Here is a 16,819-nt window from a genome sequence, read left to right as displayed (position 1 = left end):
TCATCTCCCAACCTGTGTTTTTAAAACACACCATTTGAGTTCCTTATAATAGGAAAAAGCAGGCTGCAGAGCTAGCAGATCCAAAAATCCCACTGTACAATGCGGGGAGGAGGATAAAAACGAATGGAAGCCTTGAATTATATTTCTCTTCATTAACGCGAAATTCCTTCGGACAAAAAAAAAAGAAACCTGTCAAAAAATCATATTTCAGCTGCTTCTTGCAAAAAGTCGCCCCCGGGTAATTTTCAAAATTATTACTATTTTGATTGTAAATATTTCCTTAAAACTAGGGGATTGAATTTAGACTAGGGGATAAAGGACTTATTAGAAGCAGAGGCCAAGAACAATAGCAGCTCCTTTCAAGTTTGCACTGAAATGTGAAATTGTTAAAAAAAATGTGGATATTCCAATAAATTATCCTGAGCTATGGTCCTTGGAGGAGGGAGGAGATCGCGTTGTAATAAAGGGTCCTATTACGCTTTCCTTGCTCACCCTACCATCCCATTGGCCCCCCCAAAATAACTCTCAGTTGGGCACTCTATGGGTATCCAAAGCCTAACGACAGTGGAAAGATTCCCATAGCTTTTTGGATAGGGGGCCCAGTGTCCCCCAAAGAGGTGTCGCAGACTCTTAACATGTATTACACCGCATGCTATTTTATTTGCTGTTTATACAATTGTGAAGACCATGTCCAAATAACATACATGTTTTATTTTGGTTCGGGCTTTTTTTTTTTTTTTTTTTTTTTTTAAGGACAAACGTACACAAAGGGGGCAAAAAATCGCAATTACAATTTAATACAGTGCAGAAGAAAAATAAAATAGGTGTCACCGAACTGTACAAAGGCAGGCCAAAAAAGGGGGAGGGGGAGGAAATAACCCTTCATTATATATATATTTATATAAAACACAGGGTGGGTTGTCTTTACACGCAGAAGAGACATTTAAAAAAAATGTACAATGGATAACTAAAAAAAAACTATATGGCAAATATTGCCAACAAAGTTACACCACTTTAATACTGATCAACGGAGGCTACTGGTGTCTCGATTATTAGCAAAAAAAAAAAAAAAAAAAGTTGAATAAATAACAGAATGAGCCTTGCTAATTTTTTTTTTTTTCAAAGTGCCTTATTCTCTCTGCAGCGGTTCTGATCCTGCAGTCTTAGGCGGGCCACTTGCTCCCTTTGGGGAGATTTTACCTAACGCGGGGTTGCAGGGAAAGAAAGAAAGAAAGAAAGAAAGAAAGAAAGAAAGAAAGAAAGAAAGAAAGAAAGAAAGAAAGAAAGAAAGAAAGAAAGAAAGAAAGAAAAAGAAAAATCTCTAAAGCAGAGAACAGCACGGAGACTTGGTGAAAGCCAATGGGAGAGAGTTTGGGGGTTGTTTTGCTGCGCCTAACCCCCCCACTTCCTCATGAGCCAATGTTGAGTCAGTGGATAGTGCGGATTCGCACATGCCTAACCCAGCGGTGAGAAGGTAACTACAAAACAGGACAATTTGGAGAGCAGGCTACAAATGCGCAACCACATGAAAACGGGGCATGTGGCGTTTTAAGTCGTGGAAGTCAATGACAAAACTCCCACTGGCTTGGAGGGGGCAGGACAGGCCTCCCACACCAGTAAAGGGAATAGCCAAGCCCATCGAGGACTTATTACCTCTCCCTTAAGGTTGGGAGAGCCCGTGGCCAGAAATCCCAACCGTGTTCTGAAGAAGGCTCTTAGCGACTCCTCCACCCTCCAGTGCCACAATTCCACCAGTCTCCTTCCCAAAAGATTTCGCTTCCGGTTTTAAGGATCATTCCCACCTAACCCTTCCCGAACTCTTTCATGAAATTGTTCCCAGGTGGGTTTAAAAAAACCCACCCGTGTTATTTCTCTTAAGACTAAAATACAATTTTTGGGATTTTTTTCACCCCATCTATTTTTGTTAAGAACTCGGGTTTTTTTTTTTTTTAAAGAAACAAACACGTGCATCTTGGAAACTGAGATCCCAGCCCCGGAGCGCTGCTACGAACGAAGGAAAGAGACAGGCCCCCCCCGTGGCCGCTTTACCCTTTCCAAAAAGGCGCCCGTATTCCTCCTTCTTTAGCTTAGTGTTAATTCGTTTCCAACTGTTCCCAAACGCCAGGCTGTTTATTCCCTTCTGTTCCTCCAGCGTGAAACAAATCTAACTCCTGCCCTTTCCGCACAGAGGGTCTTTGGGGGAGACCCCTTCCACATAGAAAGTTTTCTCGGTGTCCTGATTACAGGATCCCCCCCAAAAAAGGCGGCTTCTTCGCCTGATATCACATAACACACGGCTTGATGTCTTGATATGTCACTTGCTGGTGATAGTAAGAACCGCTCCCTGCTGAGTGCATCGAGGAGGAGGCCATGGCGTTGAAAGAGAAGACAAATTCTTTCCTGTCGCACATACTCGGAGACTGGGAGTGGTACCGCGGGATGCCTGAAAGAAAGCAGGGGTCACCGTTAAAATGGACCTTCAGGCAGTGGCTAGAGGGGGGACCCTATAGAGATGCTTCGAGGAAGAAACTGGGGAAGGAGGGGTGCTGGGTGGGGAGCACTTGGGAGGAGGTTTGGAAGCGGAACACGGCTGCGTTCTCATCCCAAGGGGAGTTCTGTTGCGCACAAGCAGGTGCTGTCAAGGCTGGGAGGGCTGCAGTCCTTACTCAGAGGAAATTCCCATTGACTTTAATGGGAGCTTTGCCCGCCTGCGAATGGCAGGATGGGGCGGTAGATTTCCTGGCTAGCTAAGGAAGCAGCAGCATTTCTAAGATGTGTGTTTACTTGCTGCATCCTTGATGTACAGATTGCGGGCCCGATGCTCCTTCCGTGGAAGGCAATGGGCGGGGAGGGGCAAGGCCCCTTAATTTCCAATGGGACCTATCGGGCTGCTGACCCTTAACCCCTGCTCCTGCCACGGCGCAGCGCTGACACCGAAAAGAACAAGAACTAAAGCTCAAGAAGGCTTGGGTTTTCCAGCCGCACTCCCATGGAAATCAAGCTCAAACCAAAGGCGAAGCAGCGCTACAATACAGCAAACCAGGGAAATGTAAACCAGGATAACAACCTTCGCCAGCCCCTTCTGTACAAAAATCAATCAGCTGGGAACCGAGTCCTTCTCCCTAACAGATCCTTGTGAACAACGCCCAAAGCCTGGTGCCCTTTTGACAGGCTTGGTCTTTCCAAACAGTGTCTTTTAACCCCCCTCGCTGTGCCTCTCCCTTTCGAATCAGGGACACTTTGCCGTTCATTCGGACTGTTTAATCCGGACTAGTCCCATGGAATTTTGCCTCACCTCATTATATTTCGCAGTTGGTGTTCAATTATTAATCCGGATTACTCCCCTGGTAAAGCCACGGCGGGTTAATCGTGTTTTTACATGGACAGGGCGCTGAAAGCTCCACCTGCCATGCAAGGAGAGTGGGGAAGATATGCTATTTCATGGCCGCTATTCCTGCTCGCCCTTATTTTCTGGCGTCCGAGAGAAATTCGCATCTTGCCTACAGGACGGTAGGTTTCTCCGCAGGCCCGCGTTTCAAAGTCCAGACGGGCTCAAACTATGTGTAAAAATGTAGTTCCCCCAATTAACGCTCGATGGAAAAGGTGAGAGAAATAAGAAGGAAAGAGACATCGAGGTGTTTTTTTTTCCTCCGAAGAATACTTCGGAAGGGATTTTTTAAAAGGCCTCGGCAGCTAAATTGTGTTGAAACCGAAGTCAGGCCACAGGAAAACCCTGGCTTTTAGGCCTATCCAAGCAGCAACGCTGGGGTGTAGTGTTAAAACCTTCTGGCTTTGCTGTTCCGTAATGCTTGCCCTGAAACGGCAGCGCAGCATGGATGGGATGAAGGCAGTCACCCAAATCCAAAATGAACTCCTCGCCTGCCTACAGCAACACAGACCCCGGGACCTCAGCCGAACAAAACTGCCACTCGCGGAGTGGATCCAGAAGTCTGGATTCGGTTTGGGTCCTGTGTTTCCTAATGCCTGGTGGAACGGGTTAATTCGGATCCGGTGAGATTATTTCAGAACATTCCCCCCTCTTCGGGGCCCGCCGCCCGCCTCCCTCCCTCCTTAACCGCACAAAGTTGTTCACGGGACGCGAAAGCACCAACCTCCGAGCGGAAAAACACGCCTGGAAAAACAGACCCCGGCGGAACTGCTTTCTGCCTCACGCCCGGTGAAATCCTGGCCTCTGGAATTCGGGGTAACCCTCCCCCCCAGACTGCCAGGGAGCCAGCAGCTCCCTGCCAGGGGAAAGTGCTGCAAATTCAATGCATCTTGGGGTTGTCCCCGCCGCGGGGCCTGAGATAACCTCATGGTTTGTGACCTTGTCGGCCGCTGCCCTCAACACTCGCCTTGCCACCCGCGTGTTTGTTTTAAACAGACCCTCTCCCAGGCTGGCTCAGGCCTTACTCCCGGCCACAACATCCCCTGGCTCCTCCAAACCGCATTCCCCTCCCTTGGGGTATTTCCCTCCCTGCAAAAAACAAACCAAAAAGCCGCCGGTCTCCCCAACACAAGGGCCTGCATCTGCTTGCAGGGTGCGTAGATTCATTTCACCCTTGCAAGAGGAAACCTTCTTCCTGGCCGGGCAGAATCTAACCTAAGGCAGGACCCAGGACTCTACATTATTTTACTTCGGGGTCTGGGCCATCTATCGGAACATCCGGTTCCTAGCCGGACTGCCCCCCAGTCGAAGCCACTGCAGAGTTCCCGGTTTGCAAAAGCCACTTCGCTGCTCACGTGCGGGTGCTTCTGTCTACACAACCAGTCAGCTTGATCGATCTGCTTCGCCCGCAAGCGCGCCTCAGTGCAGCACACTAGCCATGCCTACCGCTTAAAGACAACAAGCCGTCCTGTGGCCCCGTACCGATCACAAAGACAGCATCATGCGCGTTCGTGGGCGAAAGACCCACTTCCTCAGACGTGTATCTGGTTTGGGTAGCCACAGGACTACTGGTTGTTTGGAAAGTGACAGGCTCGCCCAGCGACCGCTCTGGGACTTTGATTCCCAATGTTTGTTATAGGGGCTGCGAGAAGGCGACAAAGAAATAACCCCCAAATTGGAGGAATCCGGGGGGGGGGGGATTGCCCTGTTTGAGGCCTGCACTGCTAGATGGAGTCTGGAACCCGCCAGAGAACTAAAATGTGACACACACATCACTCTACTTACCTACCGAATTGCACACTGAGCGCCAGGATAGATTTACAAATATCCCCCTCCCCAAAAGGCCATGAAATGTGTGTCCACAACGGCGGGAGAAAAGCGGTGTATATAGCAGGACCTCCATAGGCGTGTGTAGATGAAGTGCGTGCCCAGGCGCGGGAGTCTGGGTGTGCGTGCAAGCACTAGCAGGTCGTGTTGCCAGGCTCACACGTGGACAGGGCCTCTTGCACGGCTCGCGTGAGCTCACTAAGGCACGTTGCACCCATGCTGCACGCCCGCTCTGTGGCCTGCAGCGCCCCTGGCCACCGGCCGCCCCCTGCGCTCTTACCTTGCAGCTCGGCGGGGTTGTGGCTGTTCTGGTGCAGGTAGGACTGGTCCAGGGAGTGCGTGGAGAGGCCGGAGGAGAGCGGGTTGGCGGCGGGGTTGCAGGGGGACAAGGACTGCTGCTTGATGTAGGACGCCCCGCTGTTCAAGGCGGCCGAGGCCGCCGGGGCCCAGGCGGAAGCGGAGCCGGAGTAGACCGAGTGCGGCTCCATCACCCCGCCGCCGGTGAGCAGCGGCGAGGCGGGCACGGAGCTCTCGTGGTGCGGGTAGTCCGGCCCGGAGGAGCCGGTGCAGCTGCCCATGTAGGAGTGCCCGCCGTTGGCAGACAAGTGGGGCACGGAGTGGGCCGGCAGCCCCATGCTGTCCACATTGCCGGACAAGTGCCCGTTCATCATCCCCAGGCCGCCGTCCAGGGAGAGGCTGTTGGGGGCGCAGGAGAGCCCCCCGGCCGAGCCCTGGAAGCTGTAGCTGTCGGGCGAGAGCGGGTTGAAGCCCAGGCTGTTCATCATGCTGTACATGGGCTTGAGGGCTTGGCATTTCCTCCTGAAGCCGCGGGGCCGCCGTCGGAAGGAGCCTTCCTCGAACATGAACTCGCTGGCCGGGTCGATGGTCCAGTAGTGGCCTTTGCCCGGGCGGCCCAGCCCCTTGGGGAGCTTGATGAAGCACTCGTTGAGCGAGAGGTTGTGGCGCACGGAGTTCTTCCAGCCCTGGTAGGAGCCGCGGAAGAAAGGGAAGCGGCTCTGCAGGAACTGGTAGATCTCGCTCAGCGTCAGGCGCTTGGAGGGCGAGCTCTGGATGGCCATGACGATCAGGGCGATGTAGGAATAGGGCGGCTTCTCCGGCCGCCGGATCCCGGCGTTGCTCTTCTTGGCTTTGCCGCCGCCGCCGCCTCCCCCCGCGCCGGGGGTGCTGCTGGCGGCGGAGGAGGCGGCCTCCATGGCCGAGCCGGGCGGCTTCTCCAGGGCGGAGGGTAGGAGGCTGCAGCCGCCGTGCGCCGCGGGAGGAGGGGGCTGCGCTTGCGGCACCTCTGCAGTCATCGACAGCGGCGGCCCCCTCCCTCCCCCGGCCTCGCTGCTGGGGGGTGGTGATGCCCCCTCCCTCTAGCTGGGGGGGTATTTCCAAGCACCCCCCCTCCTCTTGGAATAAACACACGGGAGTGGCGCCCCCTCCCGCGCACACACACGACCCCCCCCTGCCCCTAAATCCGAGCCCCGCCGCCCGGGTGAGGGACGGGGCGGCTTTCCGGGCGTAGCGCGCAGCCCCCGGGGCTGTCTCTCCCTACGTGGTGCGGCGAGAGGCCGGTTCCCAGTTGCGCCACCGCCTCCTCAGCTCGGCGGCTGCGAGTTGCTTTTCATCTCAGCGGGTCTGGATTCTGCCCCCAGCCCGGAGATCGCCTTTAACTTTATCTCTGGTCCGCGGCGTCTGTCGGGGCTTGACAGTCAGACGTAAGAAGCCAGAGGAATTCCCCGCCCCGACCCACTCCCCCACCTCCTCCCCCTCCGCCCGCCCCGCTCCGCTCAAGCGCAGCTCGGGTGGGCGCTTAAAGGGACCCGGACATCAGTGACTCACAGGCAGCTCCGTCTCCAACTGGGCGTCCATCCCGTCTCCCCGCGTGCCCAGGTGGGGGAGCGGGGGTGGGGGGGAGGGCGGGAGAGGGGCGGTGTGTTGGACTGGTTTGGCCTCGCAGGTAGCCACATTGTGAGTCCCGAACCGGGCCCGGTTTTCCAGCCCCGTGGAGGGCGGGGAAGACCCATGTTGCTCGGAACCAGGCGGTTTTCTCAGCTGTCTAAAGTTTTCTATGCCCGCCTCTGTGCTGAAATCAGAAGAGAAGTCAAAAAGGGGTGCACGGGGGAGGGGGGAAGGGTGCGGGGGGAGACGACTCAACACGCCTGTGGGATTTAAAAGAGACACACACACAAAGCAACCAGCAGCATCAGTCACTTCCTGCTCCCCGGGCTATTCCCGTAGAGCCCGGTAAATCCAGCTGTTTGCTGGCTGGCGAAGCCACCAGGGCTGTTTGTACACAAACGGGGAACTGGGGCGGGAGTGCGGAGGGGGTGGGGGGGGGATGCGCCTCACCCTGGAGTGCGAATCTAATGCGAAATGTAACGGGATGGAAGCTCACCCGCTTACAAATCCCGTTTCTTATTTCTTTTGAAGATAGGCAGGAACATGGGCAGGATGTTTATACAGCGAAATATAAACAGCTTCTCGGGGGTTCTTTAATAAAAAGAAATCAGAAAGAAAACTCCTCGGTAGTTCGCATACGGCCCCTTTCTGCACCCTATAAAACAGCGCCGCTTGCCTGCTTTGTTGTCGGTTTAGATTCTTGTTGTTGTTGTTGTTGTGCTGTAAATAGGTGCCGATTTTTCAAGCGGTGCCCACATTTTGATCCTCGAAGTAATGGGTGGCAACACACACCCACACACAGAGTCACTCTCCACTTCATCAGAGCCCCCCCGCTCCCCCTCTCAGTCCGACCATCTTTTCATCAGTAAAGCTGTCACTCACTCATCAAGGTAAGTCACTTTAAACTTTTGTCACCTTCTTACCAGGCGCGCGTGGTAACTTTTGCACAATTAAGCGGTAAGAGGGGCTTGTGGGGGAGGGGAGGGGGCTAGAGGAGTTTGGCGTTCACAGTTCAGCGCTAGAAACTGAGCAGATGTGCTGGCTGTGGCCGTTTTCTTTCTTGTCAAGTGGGGGTGGGGGGAAGAAGCAAAGGCCAGATAGTACGGGGGGAAAAAAATCCAAGTTTCTTCTGCTGCTTGTTCTCGGCTCTGCAAAGTATCTACCCCGCGTGTAAGGCTGCAAAACCCTCAGCCCTCTCTCCTTCCTCCTTTCATTCCCCCTTCTGCCCAGATTCGCTTTTAAGGGGTTTTATGATAATTTAATACCTTTTAAAGGAAAGATAGATACGGATCGGGTTTCCAAAATCGCTGTTAACGTTATTTGCAGCCAGTCGTTACTAGCCTCTGGGGCGCCTGACACATCTATGATACCGCCAACAGGGATTTAACATCAGGATTTTTTTTTTCCTCCTCTTTTCCCCTTGCAAAATTCAGAAGCTAGCGCCGGAGTTTGCAGGGGTAACAGAACGTATGTTTCCACAGGAAACGCCCGCATTTCTGCAGCTCAGTGAGGGCGCAGGGGTCTATAGTTGTGTGTACCTGGCCCTTGCGACACACTAACAACAACAAAATACAAGTGACGCGTCGCTGAAAAGTAGGCACTACAGAGGCTGGCATTTCACAGCTGAGAAAATGACCTGAGCTGCAAGCGAGAAAGAAAACTGTTTCGTAAACAGATTTGGTTCAGGGCCTGGATTGCAGGATAATCCACATGTAACTGCAAAGTTCTCTGTTTCTATATGGCCTTCCTCCACTCCCCCAGCTACAGAAACGTTCCCAAAAGCTGGTATTGATCAGAGTAGGACAATTCCCCTCTCTCCCCGCCCTCCCTTCTCCATCTCAGAGCTGGAAGACACATGGTTTAAAATACCATTCTATACCTGAAAAGGTACAGAACAGAAGGGGTAACAAAGCATATTCTGTGCTTATGCTCAGGGTTTTGTTTTGTTTTTAATCAGATTTTTCTTCCCTTCTTCAGTAATAAGCGAGCGTATGTCTTTAGGCTTATATATCCCAAATTTCGGCTACTGAATAATGGTCCTTAAGGCAGCTTTTCATTTCCTTGTGAGCATCTCAGCTATTTTTCTCCATTGCAGCTATTGTGCAATAGCTCAAATTATGATGTCTTGATTCCTTTAAAATATGAAATCGCAGGGTAGGCGTTTTAATCCTTCTCCTTCCCTCTTTGCATGAAAGACGTATAAAGAATTAAGTCCGAAATTAAACAATGCAGAGCCCGGATTATACATGTCCATTCCGGAATTCTAAAAAGGAATGCAACATATTTTGAAATTGCTTCTGGAACGCTAATCAGGAGACATTAACAATGACATTCTGGCTTTACTGATTGTATTGCAGTTCAACTTAAAATGATGGTGGTAATTTACAAGAGGAAGCATCTTGATTACTGTATCAGAAAAAAATAATTAGCGGGAGCAAACATGATCCTTCGATGGTTTTAACGAAACAATTTTTCTTTAAAATAAAATAATCTTTGGTTTAATTACTTTGTTTCCCGCAGTGACTTTTGGGAGTGTAAAAATTTTGTTTCCAATGCATTTATCTAGTAAACGTACTTTAAAAAAAATATTGTAATCTATTCCGTATTTCATAGGCCTAGCTGTGGGAAAAGGAGAAATATTACATCGTTTTATGTGGGAATCTAGCCGGTGTATTTAGTAAATAACAGATTTTGGGAGTGAAGGCCAATACGTGATTTGTTGTATGTAGCAGAGGGATTTTATTTTACAGTAAATTAGCCCTCAGAAAGTCACTATTGTTACAGACTGAAAGGACCAAATTGTTAGGAACTTGTTAGCTTCAGTGGTTTGCTGGCTATAAAGAGTCAAACATTGTTCAAAATACGGCCAAACCCGGCTTTTTAAGGGACAATGGGATATAAAGGTTTCTTAGTTTTGAATTCTTGCTGTAGAAAAATATCAGGCTGGCGATTCATGTAGGAAGCTATTTTCTTGTATAAAACATACTAAAAAGGCAAGATCGCCCCCTCCTTATTTCTTGCCCCGCCAGGAAAATAAACTAGATGCGGGGGGTGGGGAGAGAGTATCATTTGGAACAATTTTCGTCTTTTCAAAAAAATTTGGAGGCAGATTTCCCACCAGGCTAAAAATCATTCCAGTGGGGGCCTGTCATTTTTCTATTTTTTTTTAAATAACCCTTTTGTCTTAAAATTAATTTCCAAAAGACATTAAAAAAACCCATCTGCGATGTTTTGTGTAAAAATAGACAAATCTGAGCTTTCTTCCTTTTCCTGCGCTGAAGGTATTTTTACTAGCTAATTGCTTAAGTGAACTCGACTCGGCGACAAGGCAGCCTGTAACCCGAGGATGGAAATGTATATAGGTAGGATTGTTGTAAGAAGACGGTTGCAGTTGGGTGCTGCTTTGCTAAGAGGCCCATGTGTTTATCCGAGCGCAGACCACCCATGGAGAGGGCAGAGACAGGCGCGCGCGTCCTTTTCTCCGCTGCCCCTGCTTTTCATTAACACCAGGGGTTGCAGTCGGAGAAGCCCTGCCCCTCCTCTCCCCCCCCCCCTTCGCTTTCTGGAGGCGATCCTGCTGCCTCGCTCGCCTAACTCCTTGCGTTAGCCCAGTGCAAATTGATCCCTAAACGTTTACATAAGGTAGGAGGGGGGAGTCTGATAGGGCTGGGTTCCAGACGGAGGGAGGAGGGGGCATTTTGTTCACTTGTAAATATCCCAGCCCAGAAGGTGTTGACAGGAGGGGGAACTAGTTGCGGGGTGCTTTGGCATCCTATCTCTGTAATAACCTGACCAGACGGGGGGGAGGGGGCGAGACACTTGCTCCCCCAGAACCACCTTTAAAGCCTCAATGACACGTAGGAAAAGCAGATTCAGTGGTGGAGGTTTGGGGGAAAATGCAACTCAAGAAAGGGGGAGGGGGAAAAAGGAGGGGAGGGGGCCCAGCATCCGTGTTACAACCCATCGCCGCTTTCCGGCATGACCATAGGAATTGTAGCGTCTCCCTAGACGGGGGGAAAAACGCGAAACGCACCACAAGTGAGTTCATGGAGGAAATATGTGAGGGAAAAGACAAGCTTCCCCGGAGAGCCGCTGATTTCCCTGGAGACCAACCAGGCAAGGGAGCCAGCTTTAGCAACCCCACCTTGGCAAGAAGGGGTTAAAGACAGCGCGTGGAGGGCTATGGGACAGAACAGGATTCAGAATGCGAGTCCATGAGGTGAGGGTGCATCTACACAGCAGCCTTATTTCGGAGTAAGGGCCCTAATTCCAAAATAACAATGCCAGCGTCTACACAATTCGTTATTTTGAAAGAATTTCGAAATAACGGATGGCTTATTCCGACGTCTGTAAACCTCATTCCACAGGAATAACGCCTATTCCGAAACAGCTATTTCAAAACAGCTGGAGACTGGACTCTCCACTGTTGCTATTTCAAAATAGCAACTCACCTAGGGCCATTCAAACTAATTACTCCCCAGTGCCTCCTGGGCGGTCTAACTGGAGGTCCATATTATGGAAGGCTGCCTCAGACTAATTTTGAGGCTTCCTGATAGTGAAGACCTGCTATTTTGAAATAAGCTATTTTGGAGAATTTCTTCCAGAATAGCTTAATTCAGAATAAGCATGCTGTGTAGACATACCCTAAGAGACATCATTAATAACCAATACAGTTTCCCTAAGCCAATCATGGCATGTGGGAAGCCACCCAAAAACTTAGGGCCTATTTTCACCCTCCCTATAACTCTCATTGATCTCCAAATCAGGCTAGATCTACACTACACTTTTTTTTTAAGGCACACATTTTGCATACCTTTTTCCGGGTTTTTTTTTTCAGAAGAGGCTTTTCCAAAATTTGGCCCATCTACACTGGACCAAATTTCAGAAAATCCCTCTCTTCCTGAAGATCCCTTGAGGAAGACAGGGCTTCCAAAAAAGCATGTTTGTTCTTCCACACAAAAAAAAGCAGAGGACTAAACCGTTCCCTGGATGTGGCAGAGTTTTTCCGGGACACCATCTGTACCTGCAAAACCAAGACGGTCTCACAGGACACCTCGTTGTTCTAACACTAGAGTCTTCTTGACCCCTTTATTCATTTATCATTTTGCTGGAGGTATCCCGGAAAAACCCTGCAGTCTAGACATACCCTAATTCCATGGGTCTGAAAGTCCCAGAGGGGTAGCCGTGTTAATCTGTAACTTTAAAAAAAAGTAAAAAAACAAAAATGTGGACTTGTATCACCTTAGGGCATGCCTACACTAGGAAATTATTTCCAAACTACTCCCTAGTGTAGACCAGGGCTTTGGGCACATCTACACCACAAGCTTTTATTTTGGAATAATGTCCAGCCGAAGCACTTCTTACTCCAACTCATGGTAAGCCTCATTTCACAAGGGCTACGTCTACACTACATGCTTCTTGTGCAAGAAGCTTTTTGTGCAAGAGTTCTTGCTCAAAAACTTCTTGCACAAGAGCACATCCACACTGCATGGATGCTCTTGTGCAAGAAAGCTCTGATGGCCAGTCACAGAATGGCCATCAGAGCACCTGTGCTTTTTCCAATAGGGGTTTGTTGTGCAAGAAGTCTGGAGTATCCACACTTGCCTTCTTGCACAATAGCTATAGTGCTAAAAGCAGTTATGCCTCAGAAAAGGAGGTTTACCTGTGGCAGGAAAAGCCCTCTGTTCTGCAGTTTAGCTGCCCATTTAATTGTGCAAGAGCTCATTTGAGGTGTGGACGCTTGGCAGTTGGAGGCCAGCTGGTGTTCCGCAAAAGCCTGGTAGTGTAGACTAGCCAAGGAGTAAGGGTATGTCTGCACAGCAGGGCCAAAGTCAAATTAAAGATACACCACCTCAGCTATGTCAATTGCATAGCTGAAGCCAGAATAGCTTAATTTGGTTTTTGAGCTGTCTACAGAGCAGGAAGTTAAAGGAAGAACACTCTTCTTTTGACTTCCCTTACTCCTTCAAAAATGAGGCTTACTGGAGTCAGAGTATGAAGTCTTCCAACCTGCCATTATTTTGAAATAATGGTTTTATGTGTATAAGTGCATTTTGTTATTTTGAAATAATGTCAGCTATTATGCTGTGTAGACATAATTGTTTAATTGACTGAATGTGTATAGCCTATTCCAATTTTAGCCCTGCTGTGTACATATGCCCTAAGAGTACAACTACACAGCAGTGTTATTTCAGAATGAGTGATTTTGAAATAACAAAATGTGCATCTACACAGTAAGCTATTATTATGAAATAATGTCCAGAGGAGGGCTTCTTATGCCAACTCCTGTAACCCTCATTTCACAAGGAGTAAGGGAAGTCGAAAGAAGAGCGTTCTTCCTTCAACTTCCTGCTGTGTAGACAGTGTCAAAAGCTGAATTAAGCTATTTTGACTTCAGCTATGCATTTGACTTAGCTGAAGTCACCTATCTTAATTCAACTTTTGCCCTGCTGTGTAGACATGGACCTTAGGCTATGTCTATGCTGGGAAATTATTTTGAAATAGTAACTCCCAAAATAACTATTTCAAAATAAGCATTATTCCTCTTCACAAGCAGTAGTTGTTATTTTGAATTAACAAGTCTCTTATTTTGAAATAATGGGCTTGGTAGTGTGGACACCTGCCTGGTTATTTCGAAATATGGGGAGTTATGTCAAAATAGCTTCCCAGTGCAGACATACCCTAAAAGGTGCTACAGGACCACTAGTTGTTTCTTAAATTTTCCTATGGGTCTTAGAAGCGGAGTAGCGTTCGTCTGTATCTGCAAGAACATGGAGGTCTCTTAGGACACCTTGTTTTAACGCTAGAGTCTTCTTGACCCCTTTATTCATTTATCTAGAACTCTGTTTTCCATTCCGTCGCGTGGTATATCTAGGTATGCACACAAGCGTGTACACCCCCGTATCCTGACACGTGTTATGACCGTAGAAATACGGTTTTCACGAGCAACATTAGACGGCCTTATAGCATATTATCCTAGAGCTGAAAACACACATTAGTGGGAGTTTACAAGCATCGATTGGCATGGAGTGAAATCCATAAGGGCTCTGGGGGCGCGTGAAGCCTGATCCCGAGTTTGGGGGAGACTTTCCACCAGTTACAGCTGCCCAATTTTCTCGACCCCGCTGCCCTTGGTTCTTTTGGCGGAGATATGCAGCACTTCATGCCTCCTGTCAGCTGTATATTAGGAAGAAGTTCAAGCTTTGGTCAAGAAAAAAAAAGTATTGTGCTTTTTCGTTGCTTGGTCCTGCGGTTGCCCCAAAGCACACATTTTCCATGACGTTCTTCAATGAAATATTTGACAACATTACAGCGCAGGAATTTACAGCCCTCTTTCGCTCAAGATTTTTTTTTTGAGGGGGCTGAGGGGGAGTTTTCTGGCCAGGAAATTCCCTGAAACAAAGTTTCAGAGATATTAACCTTCAATCGCTCCTATTTAGAACCAATTCACAATCGCTTCCCACAGAGGGGATCTTTAAAAATATGGCCGTGCATTTATATCTCCGAACGGGTGGGTAACTTAGAATATTTTCCTTCCAGCGTTCTCTCTCCCTGGCTGGAACTCAGAACTGCGTAGCCTACTACGGCATAAATAGTGCATGTGTGTAGGGAGGTAGGGAGGGGAGTTTCACCAGGCGAACTCCGCAGCGTGCCAAGGGTGTTACTGAATTGCTACCCTGAGAAGTTGCTAAGGTTGCCTGCCTCGCTATATATGCCCCCCCCCCCCGAAAAAAAGCCTCAACTTGTTGCAAAGTCCAGATCCCATCCCCTCACCCTCCATGGCCCGCAAGGAAGTGATTAAAAGCACCCTGAGATGACATTCTCCAAGGCAATTCTGTCCCCCCACTGAAATTTAGTGCGATTGAGATCAAGACCCTTCCCTGGTGCTTTCTTGATACAACGAATTAGTCCCCTCTCCCCAGCCTTCACAGACTGCAGTTTTGCTAGATCTGGCCTAGCCACTGTGCCCAGTCAGATTCAAAAGGAGCTTTGTCCAGAACTTCCAGGCTGGAGCGATTCTAGAGTGAAAGGCGCTTTATCGCATGGACGCATTTGCGGATCTGTCAGGCAGCGGGAGGCAAGAAAAAAACAAAGATCTGTGAATAGTCTCAGATCGAGAAGGAGATTAGACTGCAACGCAGCGTCAAATTCCTGCTCCAGCCGGGGACAAGGGGTCTGCTGATGGGCAGATAGTTTGAGGAAAGTGATTTTAGGTCTGGTCTTGCAATCAAAGTGCCCAGGAAGCCTGCGGAATCGGGCATTCGTGTGTAGCTCCCTGTTCACCTCCTTCCAGGTGATTGCTCCTCTGGGCTGCCTGCTGTGCTCTCCAGCAAATCCGCTGGCGAACCAGACGGAAAAGCCCAGCAAGAAAATCATGATTGCCCGTGATTTTTGGCTCTATTTTCAGAATCATCTGCGTCCGTGCACGCCACGCATAAAAGGGGCTGCATTATTGACAGAGCGACACGCTGACAAAACAGGGTTAAAATAGCCTTTTGGAGGAAATAAATTTTGACATAGATCAAAGCAGCACACCGATAAGATGATTGCCAAGGCAAAGAGCGGTTATAACCCTAGCGAGCTTTCTTAACCATCCAATTGTCTTGCTTGTTTTTCCAGAAACAAGTCCCACGAATGTTTCAGATAAGTAATCTCCTTTGCGCGCTGCACGCTGAAGGCAAATAATGGGAGACCCAAATTGGTTGCTGAATGAAGTTAAAACAGCACTAGAGTCATTAGATGGGAGATTATTTTTGTCGCCTGAACAACATGAATCCTTTGGGCGCAAGGGCTTCATAAACTATATTCTCCCGCCCCCCGAATGAAGCTTGAATTTTTCTTTTCTTTTCTTTTCTTTTCTTTTCTTTTCTTTTCTTTTCTTTTCTTTTCTTTTCTTTTCTTTTCTTTTCTTTTCTTTTCTTTTCAATAAAAATGCATTTGAAATGCCCTAATCTACATCCGAGGTAGTTGGAATAGGGCAAAAGTAAAAATGCATCAACGACGGAAGATTTTTATTGCTTGTGTCTTAGGGAAATAGCCGCATTTTTTGCGTATGGTCAAGGAAAATAGTTTATTCGCTGTGTCACAAGAAACTCCCCTCTCTTCCCTTTTACAAAGCTCGCACCATTTCATTGGCACCAAAAAGAAAGCGCTGTTTTGTACCTATTCACGGTTAAGCGACAGGAGAAAGGGGCTTTCTAATATGCATATATAGTGAAAAGAATTAATACTTCCATTCTATGGAGGGGGTAAATAAGCCTATTGGTTTTTCTGTTCATTAAACAGAACGGTGGGAGCCAAAAAATATAAAATAACCAAACAGGTTACAGAACTAATCCCAGGAGTTCGTTTATATGGGACTGTAATTGCTCTGTTTGATGATTAGAATCTTCCTAAGTTTTAATACCAAATTGGTTCTCCCAATACGTTATATATTGTGGTCCAGGAGCGCAGTGTGTTTGTACAATCATACCGAAATGTCAATATGCCTCTGAAAAGTTAAAGACAAGCCGTTATATGTATGTGGCTGATGAGGGAAAAAAATAGATTCGAATGACCAGATTTGCTCCTGACACCAAACTGATTGCCCATACTCAGAGAACATCCCCGAATGCACATGCACCACTGCATGCAAGGCAATAGGGACGTCATTAGCTGCAGAGGTGGGGTTCGCATGGACTATTAGGCAGTCCCGGTCCA

At 48.6% G+C, this 16,819-nt stretch overlaps 1 protein-coding gene and 1 long non-coding RNA gene across 4 annotated transcripts in view; one reads left to right on the top strand and one right to left on the bottom strand.

The window, feature by feature from the left end:
• Window positions 1-227: 227 nt before the first annotated feature.
• On the bottom strand, window positions 228-6,944 carry LOC102455204 (forkhead box protein F1). Its single transcript, XM_075939957.1, has 2 exons — window positions 5,496-6,944; window positions 228-2,443 (listed from the first exon to the last, which is right to left on the bottom strand). Exons 1-2 carry the CDS (start codon window positions 6,526-6,528, stop codon window positions 2,283-2,285), a joined length of 1,194 nt encoding a protein of 397 aa, XP_075796072.1. The 5' UTR covers window positions 6,529-6,944; the 3' UTR covers window positions 228-2,282.
• A 504-nt stretch (window positions 6,945-7,448) lies between these two features.
• LOC102455450 (uncharacterized) overlaps window positions 7,449-16,819 on the top strand; it is a 34,488-nt gene continuing 25,117 nt past the window's right edge. The window contains exon 1 of one of the 3 annotated variants that reach the window (XR_001369216.3): window positions 7,449-8,010. This is a non-coding gene — a long non-coding RNA (uncharacterized LOC102455450). The remainder of the gene's footprint in view (window positions 8,011-16,819) is intronic. The other 2 variants (XR_012906640.1, XR_332994.4) reach the window with 2 other exon arrangements.

Source organism: Pelodiscus sinensis, chromosome 12, assembly GCF_049634645.1.
Source record: "Pelodiscus sinensis isolate JC-2024 chromosome 12, ASM4963464v1, whole genome shotgun sequence".
NCBI classification, from domain to species: domain Eukaryota; kingdom Metazoa; phylum Chordata; order Testudines; family Trionychidae; genus Pelodiscus; species Pelodiscus sinensis.
The sequence above is the reverse complement of the archived record's forward strand: the minus strand, read 5'-3'. Positions and strand labels throughout refer to the sequence as shown.